The sequence below is a fragment of the Tetrao urogallus genome (genome assembly GCF_951394365.1).
Source record: "Tetrao urogallus genome assembly, chromosome: 2".
Lineage (NCBI taxonomy): Eukaryota > Metazoa > Chordata > Aves > Galliformes > Phasianidae > Tetrao > Tetrao urogallus.
In genome coordinates, this window is record NC_136814.1 from 38,288,820 (window position 1) to 38,303,354 (window position 14,535).

A 14,535-nucleotide genomic window follows, 5' to 3' on the forward strand; every position below is an offset into this window, starting at 1 on the left:
TCACAACAGTTCCATTTCTTGTTGCAAGTCCTGTACAGGCAGAATTTGGAGCCCTTCATCCTTTTTGTCTGACAACAGTCAGATGCCTGTACTAATGAGGGGATTATGAAGACCTTGAAGACACAGCTTTTTATTGTGAAAAGCAGGCCAGAGCTCCATATTCCTAAAGGAGGGGATCTCTGAATTCTCTTTTTTCCAGACGTGAAAGCTGTACTGTTATCCAAATTAATGTGACCAGAATAGCTGTGTAATGGAGCTGTCAAGGAACAGGGCCACCGTGTCCTTTAACCCTTCTCCTATCTAAAGAGGGACAATGTCAGAACCAGACTGTTAACCAAATGCAGAGTGTCTCTTCTCTTTCCTGTAAGCTCCCAGCACCAGGGCATCTGTAAAAAAAAAATATGCTTGTTCCCATCCACATACATAGAACTACTGGTATCAGTTTACACAGAAACAAATAACAAGAACAATGCTTGAAAATGCCTTTAGTTTGCTCACTTTAACAGTTGTTGAACTGAACACAAGAGTTAAGAAGCAACTGAAGCCTTAACTTACAGCCAAAGATGACTATAAATCATACAGTGAACAAGTGTGCACCTGGGAGGGAATTCTGTTTTAACAACATACAAAATTGATTAGGTGATAGCACTTTCCCTGAATACATTCGCAAACCTCAGAGGAAAAAAATACATTGTCTAATACTCTCACACACTCCTTATATCACCACTATGTGTGTACAGAATTGAGTAAGGAAAAAAAACTACATAAGCAAAAAAAAAAAAGTATCAGTAAATGCAGTGGCTTGAAAATCCCCATACAGAGACACGTACAGTATTAGGTCGATCCTGACCTCATAAACTCCGCATGGAAAACATGTCAAGACTTGACTCAGTCTCGTGAAGCTAAAAGGGTTATGTTCTGTCACACCAAGGCCACAAGTTCTGGTTCCTCAACGCACATTACTGCGTGGGAATTACAGACCACGAATTGTCCTCCAACAGAAATGTCCTCAACATTCTGAAAGACAAAGATCTCCAAGACATTTGACAGCTAATTGCTTTTATGTGGTGAAACAGGATCAGAGTCAGACCGTTATGTACCTTTTTCAAATACCCAAGTTGAAGTTTCACATTAACTACAGATCTATTGAATTTTTAAATGGATCAGCTTGTGAACGGGATAAACAAGAATCCTTCTGTCTTAATTTTCATATTATGGAGCAATAGCAGCTTTACCTTGCTTACCCAGGAAGCTCTAGTGACCCTTCAGGGGCTTACATAGGAAGGACAGACTAGAACATCCACAAGTTTAATGTTTTATGAAAATAAAAGCTTTAGTTATGAAGTAATAAAAGCTTTACAAGCAAGAAAAGGTCTTCATTGCCTGCATGACTCCACAGCTGCCAAGATGTCCTGCAAGATGTTGTTCCTGTTTTCCTTACTGACCTAGAAAAAGAGAAATTAAAACAGATGTAATTGGATGAGTAACCTCCATATGATGTTTTACTTCAAAAACAAAGCAGAAATTCAAATGCATTTCATTCTTGGTGGGGGAATGCCGAGTGTCAAACACCAGCCTTCTTGTGCTACCAACAGCACATGAAACTAAACCCACAAAACTGCATACGATTTAATTACTCATGGATACCCACTGCTTGGATACCCAAGGCTTGAATAACTAACAGAAATTGCTCAAAAAACCATCGAGTACTTCTGCCATTACTAGAAATCCCTTCCATTTACTAAACCTCATTTTTCTACAATAAAGAGGAGGTCTTACACCTTCAGCGCTTGAACAGACTGTATTTCTATCGGTGATAGGGCAAGTTAGAAGCATCCTCAATGAAAAAAATTAGAACTGGCTTAACAACAGCACAACTGTGCAATGAGAAGCCTTAGCACTGCAGGACAGAAACACCTTGAAAGAGAAATAAAACTATGGGATAAAAGCTGGGGAACTTTTATAGTGCACTGAGGTATGTCCTTTGTTTACCAGTCCCTGGAAATGTTGGACTTTTAACACCAGCCCAGGTGAAAATCCATACAGTCCAGCACCCTGTCTTCTGCCAGGTCCACCTGTGGTTGCAGCATCTGCAGACTACTGTAAATTGCCAAAGCAATGTTACCACTTCCTGGCCAGCTCAGCCCCTGGGTACAGCAGTGACACATTACAGAACTGTGGGGCTGGGGGTTGCAAATTTCCCATTCTTGAAGACTCTGTCCTGATACAGTCACCTGCATTATGTGCATGACCACAGCATTACTAGCTCAACCATCACTTGGCGAGAGGGCTGGAGTGGTGAAAGGGCTAAAAAATTGCTAAGTATCAGTAAAAGCTTCATTTAAAAAGCTTAAGGAAATCGCTGCAGTGCTCAGATCTCTGCAGAAAGGGCAGGAGGAAATCACACAAAGACAGATGAGACAAAAAGAAAAAATTAGGGCACTCATATCTATTAACAAAGTTTGAAGAGAAAGAAAAGATACCACAGCATACATGACATAAAGCTCTCCACCAGCAATTCTCTGTAGCTACACTTAAGATCTGGGCACATGGATTTGCATTCCTTCCAGGCAGAATAGACCATAGTCAGTACTGAACAGGAAAAAGTCTATTATTGTCAACCATCATCATCAACAAACTAGTGACAGCCCTATCTAAAAAAATTCAACCTAGGCACCCATTGCTATTTGTCACAGACATCCTATCAAAACATTGGAAAACAACACTGTAAACCTTGAGACAGTGGTCTCACCTATGACACTTGAATTCAAGAGAGCAGATCAATGTGAGACTGAAGAAAAAGTGATTTAGAAAGAAAAAAAGAGGAAAGGGCAGGAAGATCTCCCTGAAAATGTTGCTGTTTTTATTGAGCATCATTCCAAGACTATTATTAGATAAAAAGAAAGCCCCACAATAGCAAAGAGCAAGACAATAAAAAATGCAATTGCTCTTCAGTAAGACTATTGAGGTACCCTGAGGTAAACAAGGCACGGAGCACAGATGAGCCAAGCTCTAAATCTCACAGCAAGTGTCCTGACATCCCGACTTTCAAAGGACCTTCTGAACATTTAATAGCTCTTCCCACTGTCTCAGAGCCAACGAAAACAATACTCCATTTTATCTGTGCTCTTCCATACCTACATGCCAGAAGTCCAGTGAGAGCATCAGAGAGAAAGTGCCAAGTACTGGGAAATTCTCACAACCATTTTGCAAAGGTTGCTTGATAGATATCAGCCTCCTCCTAAGGTCTGGAGACGTTCTGCACAGGCAGCTTTCCCAGACAGAACAAATCTCCCAGTACTTGTAGTGAATGTACAAAGAGATGGGAAGATTTTTAGGGAGTAAAGGCAACCACAGATGCTGTGTTTTACTAAGCACTTAGATAATTTTGAATAAATGATCACTGGATAGTGATAGAACAGGAGGGAGTGATTTCAAACTGAGACAGGGGAGGTTTAGGTTAGGTAGTAGGAGAACGTTTTTCACCCAGAAGGTGGTGACGCACTGGAACAGGTTGCCCAAGGAGGCTGTGGATGCCCCATCCCTGGAGGCATTCAAGGCCAGGCTGGATGTGGCTCTGGGCAGCCTGGTCTGGTGGTTGGTGACCCTGCACATAGCAGGGGGTTGAAGCTGGATGATCATTGTGGTCCTTTTCAACCCAGGCCACTCTGTGATTCTATGAGCACCTAAACTCCAAGGATGCAAGAGCAGAGGACAGAAGCTTCCTTTCCCTAACCATTCGGGTACTGCCGATGGAACTGAATTCGTAGTTTGTTCAACTGGAAGCTCCTCTTCTTGTCCATTTAACTAATTGCTTTCTTAAAAAGCAGAAACAACCAAACCTCACTAAGGGGCTTTACAAATACAAAATTAATAGAAAGGAAAATGGGAGAAAATGAAGGCATGCCAGCTGCTAGGGATAAAGCAATCCTAGTTATATATCAGATATATATGATATATAATCCTAGTTATCCACGTCTGCAAAACTACACAGATCTGGGCACTGCAAAAAGATCTTTCTACTTTCACTGGAAAGTTGAGTTCTCAGCAAAATGGAATTGGGTAACAATGGAAAAAAATGTGTTAAATATCAGAGCTCCTATCGTTAAGTGCTTTAAATGTAATAAATTAAACATTTGGATCCAAATCCCAACTACTTTTAGGGCATCTGGGCCCATTTACAGCAACTAAATATGCTTTCAAGACAGAAGGGACTATAAAACCCACAACAGCTGTGTCTATGCCCTTAACATCAAACATCAGAACCATCCTTGTGACAATAAAAGAAGGATCAGAAAGCTCTGCTGAGTTACTTGAATGCAATCTAACTCCATGTTAAGTGACAAAGCAGACAGAATTTTTTGGAAGGTAGCCACATATGTCTGCACACTTTCGGGCATCATAAAAGCCAGCAAGAGAAAGCTAACCACAAGTAATTTGGACACTCCAGGTTCTCTGCATGCCACAGCCCTTCAAGAAAGTAGCTGGTGATTCAGTGTTTACTCCAGCCAGTAACACACTGAGTCTCCAGCAGCAGTTCCTGCTCATGTGCTTATTTTAAACAGCTGAGGAAGATCATGCAGTGTGTCACTGGAGTGAGACAGATGCTCTCCTGCATAGCCTTCAGCACAGCAGATCCCTTGTCACCTGGATACTCTTGCAGTCTGTCACACATTTCACGCCCTTGCTTTTGGGTAAATGATCCAACAGAGAAATCTGCATTTAAACAAAGAAACCTGCACACTAATCTCAGCAGCATAAACAGAATGGCTCATTTTTAGTAAAGGTTTTTTTCAGATAGAGAAAACATTGCTCTGCTGAAATGTACAGGTCATTACATTTGAAAACACGATGTATTGGCATGACACACCTAATAACCTGGGGTCGAATGGCAGAAGCCTCTAGAACACCACCTGATAGAATCAGGCTTGAAATGCCCTTGAAAAGCCAAATACTGTTTTCCAGCACCATTTCTGACAGAAGGAAACACACATTGTTGCCTTGCCATGACTGCATCCTAAGCAGTAAGTGACTGTTGCTTTCTCCATTCCATCTCCTCCCAATTCTGCCACCATAAAACATTCACATTCACACACATCCCCGTTCAGCAGCTCAACAAACACCACACTGGCTTCTCAGTGGGAAATGTGGGTTTTAATCTCTGAGGGAAAGGTAGGAGTTGAATGTTTATGAGGGGAAAGAAATCTTTTCTTGCTTTTGCTGCTAGGGTTGCTTCAGCACCCAAAAAGGTTTTTAATTTAAGAAATACAAAATAAAGATGATGATGATGGGACCACTGAGCAAAAGAAAGCTGTGGTCCCTTTCCAAGCACTGCAGTTCTGTTCTCACTTTGAAGAAAAAAAAAGAAGATGGAGGCTTTGCTTTCTCTGCAGTAATTAAGATCATTCTTAAGATTTTTTCTCCTTCCTCATTCATTTGCATTAGAAGAAAGGACCTATAGTCACTGTGATCTGCTTCCACTCAAGAGCAGGCTGCAGTACCATTCTGCTCTACAGCCTATTACCCCTGCCAATAAGCCAGAACCTGCAAGTCTCAATTACTGTATTTGTAATTTATGGGTATGTGCAGTTCAGTTTCAGATATACAGCTTTATTCTCTACTAGAAATAATAACACTGAGCAGAAAAATAACTGAAAGGAGAGGGGGTTGCATTTAGCTTGTTTTTGTAAAGTATCGAGGGCACTTACGGATGCTAAGGAAACCTCACACGTATCCCAGTGAACAGGCAGTTCTGTTGTGGTAAGTTTTTGAGAATTTCTCTGTAACTGATCAGAAAATCACTTTGAGGCCCTAATGTCCTGAATATTACATCAGTAAAACAACATAATGAATTCTAAAGTTGTTTCACTGACTCCAGAGAAAGCACACTCCATTTGCAAGTGTCTTTCTTTCACAAATTATTTCTGCAAACTCTACTGCTGCTTTTTTTTCCCCTTGAATATGATTACTGGTAATATTTCTGCAAGCCAGCCTGCAAAACATAAAAAGAAATCTGACTGTATTTTAAAAGATTTAACTCTCAGGAATAGGGAATACTTAAGTGGCAGTAATACTACAGTAAGAAAACTTTTAAAAGCAACGACATCATTACTTCTACAGCCTCTCAAAAGCAAAGCCCAGCTGTGTGAAGCTGTGTTTTTTTTTTTGTTTTTGGTTTTTTTTTTTTTAATAAGGTGAACACCTGCCCATTAAGAACCAAATGGAAACTAAAAGGCTTATTTCATACAAACTCTCCACAGCTAGCAAATGGTAGCAACAATCAGTTTTTAAACAGAGCCAAATACAAACCCGCAACCCAGAACAGAAGGCTCTTTAAGGGTACTTAATATTACTCACAGTGAACACTTCAACATCTCTCCTGCTTCTTATTTCTTCAACAAGATCCAGTGGCTTTCCCTTAGGTATTGGAATAGTTCCAAGTACCATGGTCCCAGAGCCAGCCAGCATCTGACGAACAGCTTGAATAAAAGCCTGGCTGAAGAGTTCCATTTTACCAATCTCATCTATGACGCAAATCTTTTTCTCTGTATCAGTGCCCTGGTTTACCTGTGGAAAAGTGCATCAGGAGATTGTAAACATCACGGAGCTTCGAACAAGCAGCAGAAATAACTGCTATGCTAATAAAAACTACCTCCAAAATAAATCCATTGCAATAATGGGGAAAACTGAAAAATCAAAGCTACTGCTGCTGATAGCTGGCCAACTATAAATCTGTCATCTATATGTCAGGAAAAGACCGGTGGAAAGATAAGAATACATGTATGGCATAAATACCAGCTATGACGACAGGAAATATTCAGAATATCATTTTTCCTTCAGAGCAGAATTCTCCAGGTATCTGACAGTAAAGAACTGCTCTCATTAAATCTGAAGGACCCAAACGTTTCAAAACATTGAATTCTGCATTTAGAATAAATCAATATCAACACAACATAATAATTAAGAATGGCTTGCATTATATGTTGGAAGCTTGTAGCTACAGAATGCCTTTCAAAAACAATTTTAAATTTAGAAGATTGTTCCTCACTATTTTAGCAAAACAAAAAAACAAAAAACCAAAAACAACCAAACAAACACATCAGATGTTTACACCCTTGTCTACAGCTTCCAAACTTTAAGTAAGATTTCAGATTTTATGAAGGTTATTTTTTCATTATCAGCTCATACAGGAGCAGTTTTGTCTGTGTCAGCTGAGCCTTCAGTGCTGCAAACTGAGACATGCACAGGAGTGAGCAGACTCGGACAGGTCTCAGGATCTTCACCTTTGTCTCCAGTATTTGTTACATCATGATAGAACTTTGAAAGGCCAATGCAGTTTGTCCAAAGTAGAATAGGAAGGCAGGAGTCAAACTGTAAACAAAAATGTGCTGATCTCTTCAGAAACAAGAACACTGTTCTCCTTCACACTGTGCCTTCTGTTTCCATCTGCTCTGCTGCTTTGGCATAAGCTCTTGCCACAAAATTGACTCGATCATCAGATTTGTGATCAGAACCTGCCATCAAAGCAAGCGATGCAGAAGCACATTGTGATAGCATCTCTAGAATTGAAAACAAACAAACGAAAAACACCAAATGAAAACCAAAATGAAAGAGTCTAAGATGGCAATAACCAGCACTTCTCTCAAAACAAGCAACTTTCTCCAAAGTTATTTGGATAAACAATCACGCCTTTGCCATCTTTCTCTCTCATGTCAGAACAATCATCTTCCATTTCTTTCTCATTATATAGTGTGATATAAAGAGAGTGCTCTGGCTGTCCTCTCCTGGTGAAGTTAACTAAAAATTACTCTCCACTAGTCTCAGATGTGAGGAATGAATCAACCTCAACTCAAACTCTCCTCTATAAAACCATGAACACGCACCAATAGCAGTCATGCTACACAGAACCTAAAGAAAAGGAAATCTAAATATTTTTCCCTGTGAAGACCACGTATTTTTAGCAGTACTGTTCAGCAGCTACTGCACACAGTTGATGCCATGCTATTGCCAAAGTCAGATCTGCTCTTGTTTAATTTTGAAGAAGGGGAAAGGTTTGGGTAAGAGAGAAAGGAGAAGGAAAAAGGGTGATTGCTTACATTGCTGGCAAAGAATGACCAGAGAAGGACAAGAAAAAGACTAAGTAAGTCTTATCACAGAGCACTCCTTCTGCAGTTGGCTAAGTCTGAAATTATCAGATTGCTGCATCATTTGAAACCAAGCTGTACTTACACAGCGGTAATAAAAAGTAATTACTGGATTCAAGATACGAATAATGTTCCTACTGAAGGAATTCAATTAGAACAAAAAGAGGGAGAAAAAAAGGACGTGAAGAGGAACAGTGACAAAATCCTTTCTCGTAGGCCCACTAACTCAAGCCACTTGTATGCAGTAAGCCACCTGTACATTTTGTTTGCCTTCTACCATGCAAGGTGGTGGCATGGGAAGCAATTTCCTACTGGCTGTCTCTCAACCCAAGATGGGCCTGACCACAGGACAATGTCACATAAAGAAGGAGAGGCAAAGCAATCTCACACCTCACAACAGCTCTGTCCCTTCTGCTACCTGATCCTGAAGGCAATCAGAATCAGTGAAATTCAAGAATGAGACCCTTTATTAACATCAAAATTGAATGCTGTAGAAGAGCCCTCCAATAACAATCATTATCATGAAGCATCCATTTTTTCAGCAGCTTTAGTATAATACTCACATTTCTCAGCACAGGCAGAACCAACTGCTCAAATGAAGCAACATCTACAACGTATTGTCCAACACGACATTCACGTCTTGAAGTAGAAGAATCAGAACTAAATTTGAAAGACACACACAAATCCTTCTAAGTAATAAGTTCAGCAAGAACTTACTGCAGTCATTTCAAGTGGATTTACTAGAATAATTACTCTAGTCAGTCAATTTGCTCTTAAGTCTTCTAAGCAAAGAAACCGTGAAAGCAATGCATTATGTAATATTGCAGACAGCATACTTTCAGATAACAAATATGCCATAAGCTACCTCCAGTACTATATAAGCTTAAATTCAAACGCTATGCAGAAGGACAAAAAAAATACAAAAGGTAATAGAGATATTCGCAATGAAATCAAAATATACACCTGCAGTTCTTGCAGGCATAGGAGCTGCCTTTGAATTAGGCAATGTGACACTAGACAGCATCAAAGCAACAACCCAAAGCTCAGAATAGGTTGCAGAGCACTTAAACAGTCTTTGAAAAATACTCAGTTTGTATGTACAGCACCACACTATTCTGGGTGAGCCATGTTCGTTAGTAGTATGCAAGTTATTTGGTCAGGTCAGTTATGTCTGAATGTGATGGAAATATCATGCCTACCTAGACTAAGTTGTGCAGGAATCATTAATCTATCCTGGTAAATTAAGAAAGTGCTCTGCACTTCTGAAACTCTATTCTGAGTGGGACTCTGAGGCTCCCTTTTTCTTCAAATTCACATGCAGGATTTGTGGGCCAACTGGTGGCTCTTTAATACAACATTAAGTGCTATTCATCTTTAATTTTCAGATTCTGTACTCACAAATCAGCTGGAAGAAAGAAATAATCTTCTCTCCTGACTACAGTAAGCTATGCACTGTATCCCAAAGAGACCTGAATTCGGGATAAAAGCTCTATCTGGTATAAAATATGAAGTAAAAGAGACCAGTCTTGTCTAGGTCATTTTCTTTTTTAAACTATGCGATATGGTGTCTACACAGATAATGCAGGAATCAGCCAGAAAATGAGAACTGAACAAAGAACATGACATGAAAACCGTATCTGTGCTGGTAATCACCTTCTGGAAGGGCATTTAACATGCTGACAGACTAGAGAAGCATCAAACAAGTGGCTTAAAACAATTTAAACCTCAGTACCTAACTCTAGATAAAGGACCTCGTTTTCCAGATAAAGTGACAACATCAAATCCTCTTCTTCTGCCGCCTTCTTTAACTTCCTCTGTGTAAAATCCATCAATGGGAACGTCTGAGGATTTTAGTGCTTGTGTGACTTTCTGGATCAAAGTAGTCTTTCCAATCCCTAGAAATAAAGAGGAAACAAAGAGTGCGTGGCATTAATCTTCTGTAGTAAAAGCCTATGTTTAAACATCACAGCAATTATGTGATTTAGCAGGAACATCTATTACAAGTTTGCAAATTGTTTTTTTTTTTTTTTTCTTAAAGGCAGGGAAAGCAAGAATAGAAGCACCTTTTAAAGCCTATGCTGTACTGATACTAAAATGCTTTATTATCCTTTAAGTAGGTCTACAGTCACAACAGAATGGTACAAATACCTCAGGCTACAAGTGAATTTCTTAACTTAGATTGTGCCTGGACAGGCCACAGAGCTTGCCCCAAGACAAGCAAATGATCAAGAGATCAGCCCATGGTGAGAGTCATACTGTTAGACAGCTGGTATCTAAGCTAGCTGAAAGGCTGACTCCTGGTAGAGACAGAACCTCCTGGTCTATCACTGCTATTTGTTATTTTTCCAGAATGGAAATGAATTAATTCTCTTTTTAGATTAGGTCAAAACTGATTGCTATTACCAGAGGTGTGACTTCCAGCAGGATGAAGCACACACTACTTCTGTTCTGTCCTAGAAATTGAAATTGCTCCGTACCCTTGAGTTATCAGATCCTACATGGCAAAAAAACGGACTTCTAATGCTACAGTAATTAAAGCAAGAGTGGTTCTTAGAAGATTAAGAGAAAAGCTTTTTTTTTTTTTACTGTGAGGGCAATCAAGCCCTGGAAGAACTTGCCCAGAGAGGCTATGCAATTTCATTCTGAGAGGATTTCAAGACCTGACTGGATAAGGCCGTGAGCAACTTGGTCTGAGCACATAGCTGACCCAGCTTTACACCTCCTGAAGTCTCTCCCTGAGTGAATTAAACTGGGCTCCTATAATCCATTCTCCCACCCTAATATAGATCTTCAAGACCTTTCCCAGCTGACATCACCTAGCACTATTTGATGTACTTTCTACTATGTGAATGCTGGCCATCTTCCAGATATCCTCAGTTCCCACAAAGGAGCTATTTCCTTATTTTACCTTCATAGAAGTAAATCCCTTGACAAAGCTGAGCTTAAAAAAAAAGGAGTGTTGCCTCTCAAAATTTAATGTTATCGCTTCATTTTTAATCATTATTATAAAGAAAATCTGCTTTAAAAATAGAATTATCCTGCACGAAAAACAACTCAAACATTAAATTCCTGGAGACAAAGAATATATACTATTGCAATGTGCATAAAGATGCCAAGAGAAGTCTTTTCAGTATGCCTATATCAAATTCCTTCCCCAGATTTTAAGCAGATTTAGCATCACAGAATAGTTTGAGCTAGAAGGGGCCTTAATGGTAACAGTTCCAACCCCCTGCCATGGGCAAGGACACCTCTCACTAGATTGGGCTGGCCAGGGCCCCATCCAAGCTGTCCTTCAAGGATGGGGCATCCACAGCTTCTCTAGGCAACCTGTGCCAGTGCCTTGGCACCCTCATAGTGTATAATTTCTTGTAATACCTAATCTAAACCATTTAAAGCTATTACCCCACATCCTATCTCTACACTCCCAGATAAAAAGGTTCCCGTCCAGCTTTTCTGTAGTCTGCCATTAAGTACTAGAAGGCTGCTATAAGGTCCCCCAGAAGCCTCCTCTTTTCCAGGCCAAAATATCACTGACAAAATCCGATGTAGCTCCAAGGGCATCTACTCAAATATGATTTCTGAAGATTGAAGTCAAAGGAATTCCTGGCATTTGAACAGCAACAAAATAACAAACATGTAACCAACCAATATCTGCCATCTTTCCAAGCCCTTGTCTCTGTAAGAGAATTTATACTAGTTCAGCTAATCTCTGATTTGGTTACCTTCATTCAGTCAATTGCCAAAGTGAGCTGAAGTGATTAAAACTAAATTTAAGAAAGCTTAAACTTACATGTTTATCTAATCAAAACGATACATTCAATTTCAGTTAAATGAACACAACCAACCAGCTTACCCTACTCCGTATTTGCCAGATGACTGCCTCTGCTCTGGTGAATAGAAAGGATGAATAAAGCCAGTGGAATGTATCTCTACCTGAACTTACCCATAACATTTTATTTTAACTCCAGACCACACAAGTATCTCCAAAGGTTCACACACACACACAAAAAAAAGCCCATGGCTTTATTAAAACAAGCTTTGCCAGTGTGCTAACTGATGTGTTTACTAACTCCATAGCTCATGCAGCATCCCTCTCTCCCTTCAGGATTAGCAGCTTTTCAGTATCTAAGGGGGGGATTATACAGAATTATACTGGACTAGATAACCTTTCAGGGTCCCTTCCAACTCAAATGAATTCTATAATCATATCCGTTGCCATCACAAAACACCCCTCCAGCCAAGGCCTACTATTCAACACCAACTGTTACTCTGTAACTGTATGTGACTTAGGTTGCAAGAGCTAGATCACTACAACTAAGGAGGAAAACAAAACCACTACGAAATTATTAAAAACTGATGTTTAGTTGAAGTGGGATTCGTTGTCCAGACATTTTTCTGCCCAACATCCAGCCGCGGGGCTGGAGCCAGGAGCAGCACACGAGCACCTGGCAGCGCGCACTACACAGAATTGGGCCGGCAGCTAAAACGGACCCAGCGTGAGGAAGTTCGGGACGTATCAGCAGGCGATTCGCGGGAAGGACAGCGGCGACAGCCCCTCAGGCAGCGGCCGGGCCCAGCTACAGCCAGAGGTGCTGCCAGAGCTGCTTCCCACCCTGCCCCGGGTTTACATCCCCCGCCGGCCAGGCCGGACCAGGTGCTGGACTGCCGCGCCGTTTCCCCTCGCCCTGCTCCCCGGGCTCCTTTTGCTGCTGGCGCCAGGCAGCCTCGTTACCTGGGGGTCCCGTCAGGAAAACGTGCCTGGACATGGCGGGGAGCAGCGGACCGCTCTCCGCCCTTTACAGCCGACGCGGCGCGGCGCGGCGCGGCAGGCGGCAGGAGCTCGGCGGGAGCACCGCCCTCGCTCCGCCTCTCTCCCGACGGCCCCGCGCAGCACCCGGGGGAGGTTGAAGAGTCCGGCGCTGCGGCCTCGTAGGGAGAATGGGTTACCCTGAGGAAGCCCTGGATGGGACCGGTTCCTGCCTTAGTGCTTCCCGTAGGATGGATGTTACTTAAGAGTTGGGGCTAAGGGAACGAGAGGATAAATTAGTTTCCTAAATTTTTTTTTATTTTTTTTTTTTTTTTTACAGTCAGCTTGACCTAGTTATTCAGAAATTAAGTTGGAAGAAGCTTTCCCTTGAGTTGTTGTTTTTTGTTTTTGTTTTATTAACCCATTTCAGTAAACAACGTGATCCGGGATGTAGGAAAGCAATCAATAAAAAGATAAATGAGTCATCTGATAGCTCCGTGCAGATAAGCAAGGGAAGGGTAAGCTGCGGGTTCATTGACCGCCTCGCAACAAAGCTGGGTGAATTTTGGGTCACAACGCAGAATTACAGAATAGTAGAAGTTGGATGGAACCTCTGGAGACCACCGAGTCCAACCTGCTCGCTCAAGCACGGTGCCCAGGAGCAGATCAGCCGGTGCTGTGGCTTTTGAGTATTTCCTAGGAAGGAGATTCTGCAGCCTCTGAACAGCCTGTTCCAATGCTCTGTCATCTTCATAGTACATTTTTCCTTACGTTCAGTCGGGACTTGCTGTGTTTGTGCCCACAGCCCCTCCCCTGCCGCAGCTCCATGCCGCTCCCTCGGGCCCTGCCGCTGTCACACAGCAGAGCTCAGCGCTGCCCCTCCGCTCCCTGTGAGCAGCCGCAGCCGCCATGACGCCTCCCCTCAACTCCTCTGCTCTGCGCTGAGCACACCCAGGGGGCTGAGCTGGTTCTCATAGCTACTTCACCATCTTCATAGTCTTCCTTTGGACTGTCTCTAATAGTTTTATGTTCTTGTTCTGCTTGGCACTGTGGATATTTGTTACAGAGCTGGAGAAAGGATTTCGGTGTGGAGTCTCCAGTTACCTCAGGGTCAATACGTTCATGAGTGGAAATTGCGCTCCCTGTTTTCAGAAGCTGCTGCACTGAAGCAATGCTAGGAGGTAGGGTTATTGAGCGAAGTGTGTGTCACTCAGGTGGCATTTATAACCAGGGCCAGTGGCTGGGATCCCACTGGGATTTGAAGGCATCAAGAGGGGAAGAAGGGTCACATAAGAATGAAAACTAGTGCAGCTTGCCAGCACAAAGTGTGGGGGATGCGCAGAACTGCCTATCACCAAGCCCAGGTCTGGTGTACTGCACTTAGGTCAGCAGAGGAAAGTCTTTCTTCAGCTGGAATTTATAAATCAGAGCCATTTACGGTTGTTCTGTAACAGCAGGTGAGGCACTTCTGCTGTGTGTAATAGGCTACCATCTAGTCAGCTGGTGGAAATCATGCTTCTACACTTGCAGCCTCAAGCTGAGGGAGCTGCCATCCATTATGTCCATTTTCCAGGAGTGTACTCTTATAACCAAACTCACAGGCTTTCCCTTTTAAGGCTGAGGCATGGTTCAGCTGCAAATTCA

The 14,535-nt window shown here is 41.9% G+C and overlaps 1 protein-coding gene across 1 annotated transcript; it reads right to left on the bottom strand.

Moving 5' to 3' along the window:
* Positions 1-1,376: 1,376 nt before the first annotated feature.
* Positions 1,377-12,910, bottom strand: NTPCR (nucleoside-triphosphatase, cancer-related; the record flags this gene model as incomplete). The annotated part of the gene is made up of 5 exons (XM_079532997.1): positions 1,377-1,445; positions 6,358-6,567; positions 8,708-8,804; positions 9,877-10,039; positions 12,877-12,910. The coding sequence occupies 5 exons, from the start codon at positions 12,908-12,910 to the stop codon at positions 1,377-1,379; spliced, it is 573 nt and encodes a 190-aa protein (XP_079389123.1).
* Between the last annotated feature and the right edge of the window lie 1,625 nt (positions 12,911-14,535).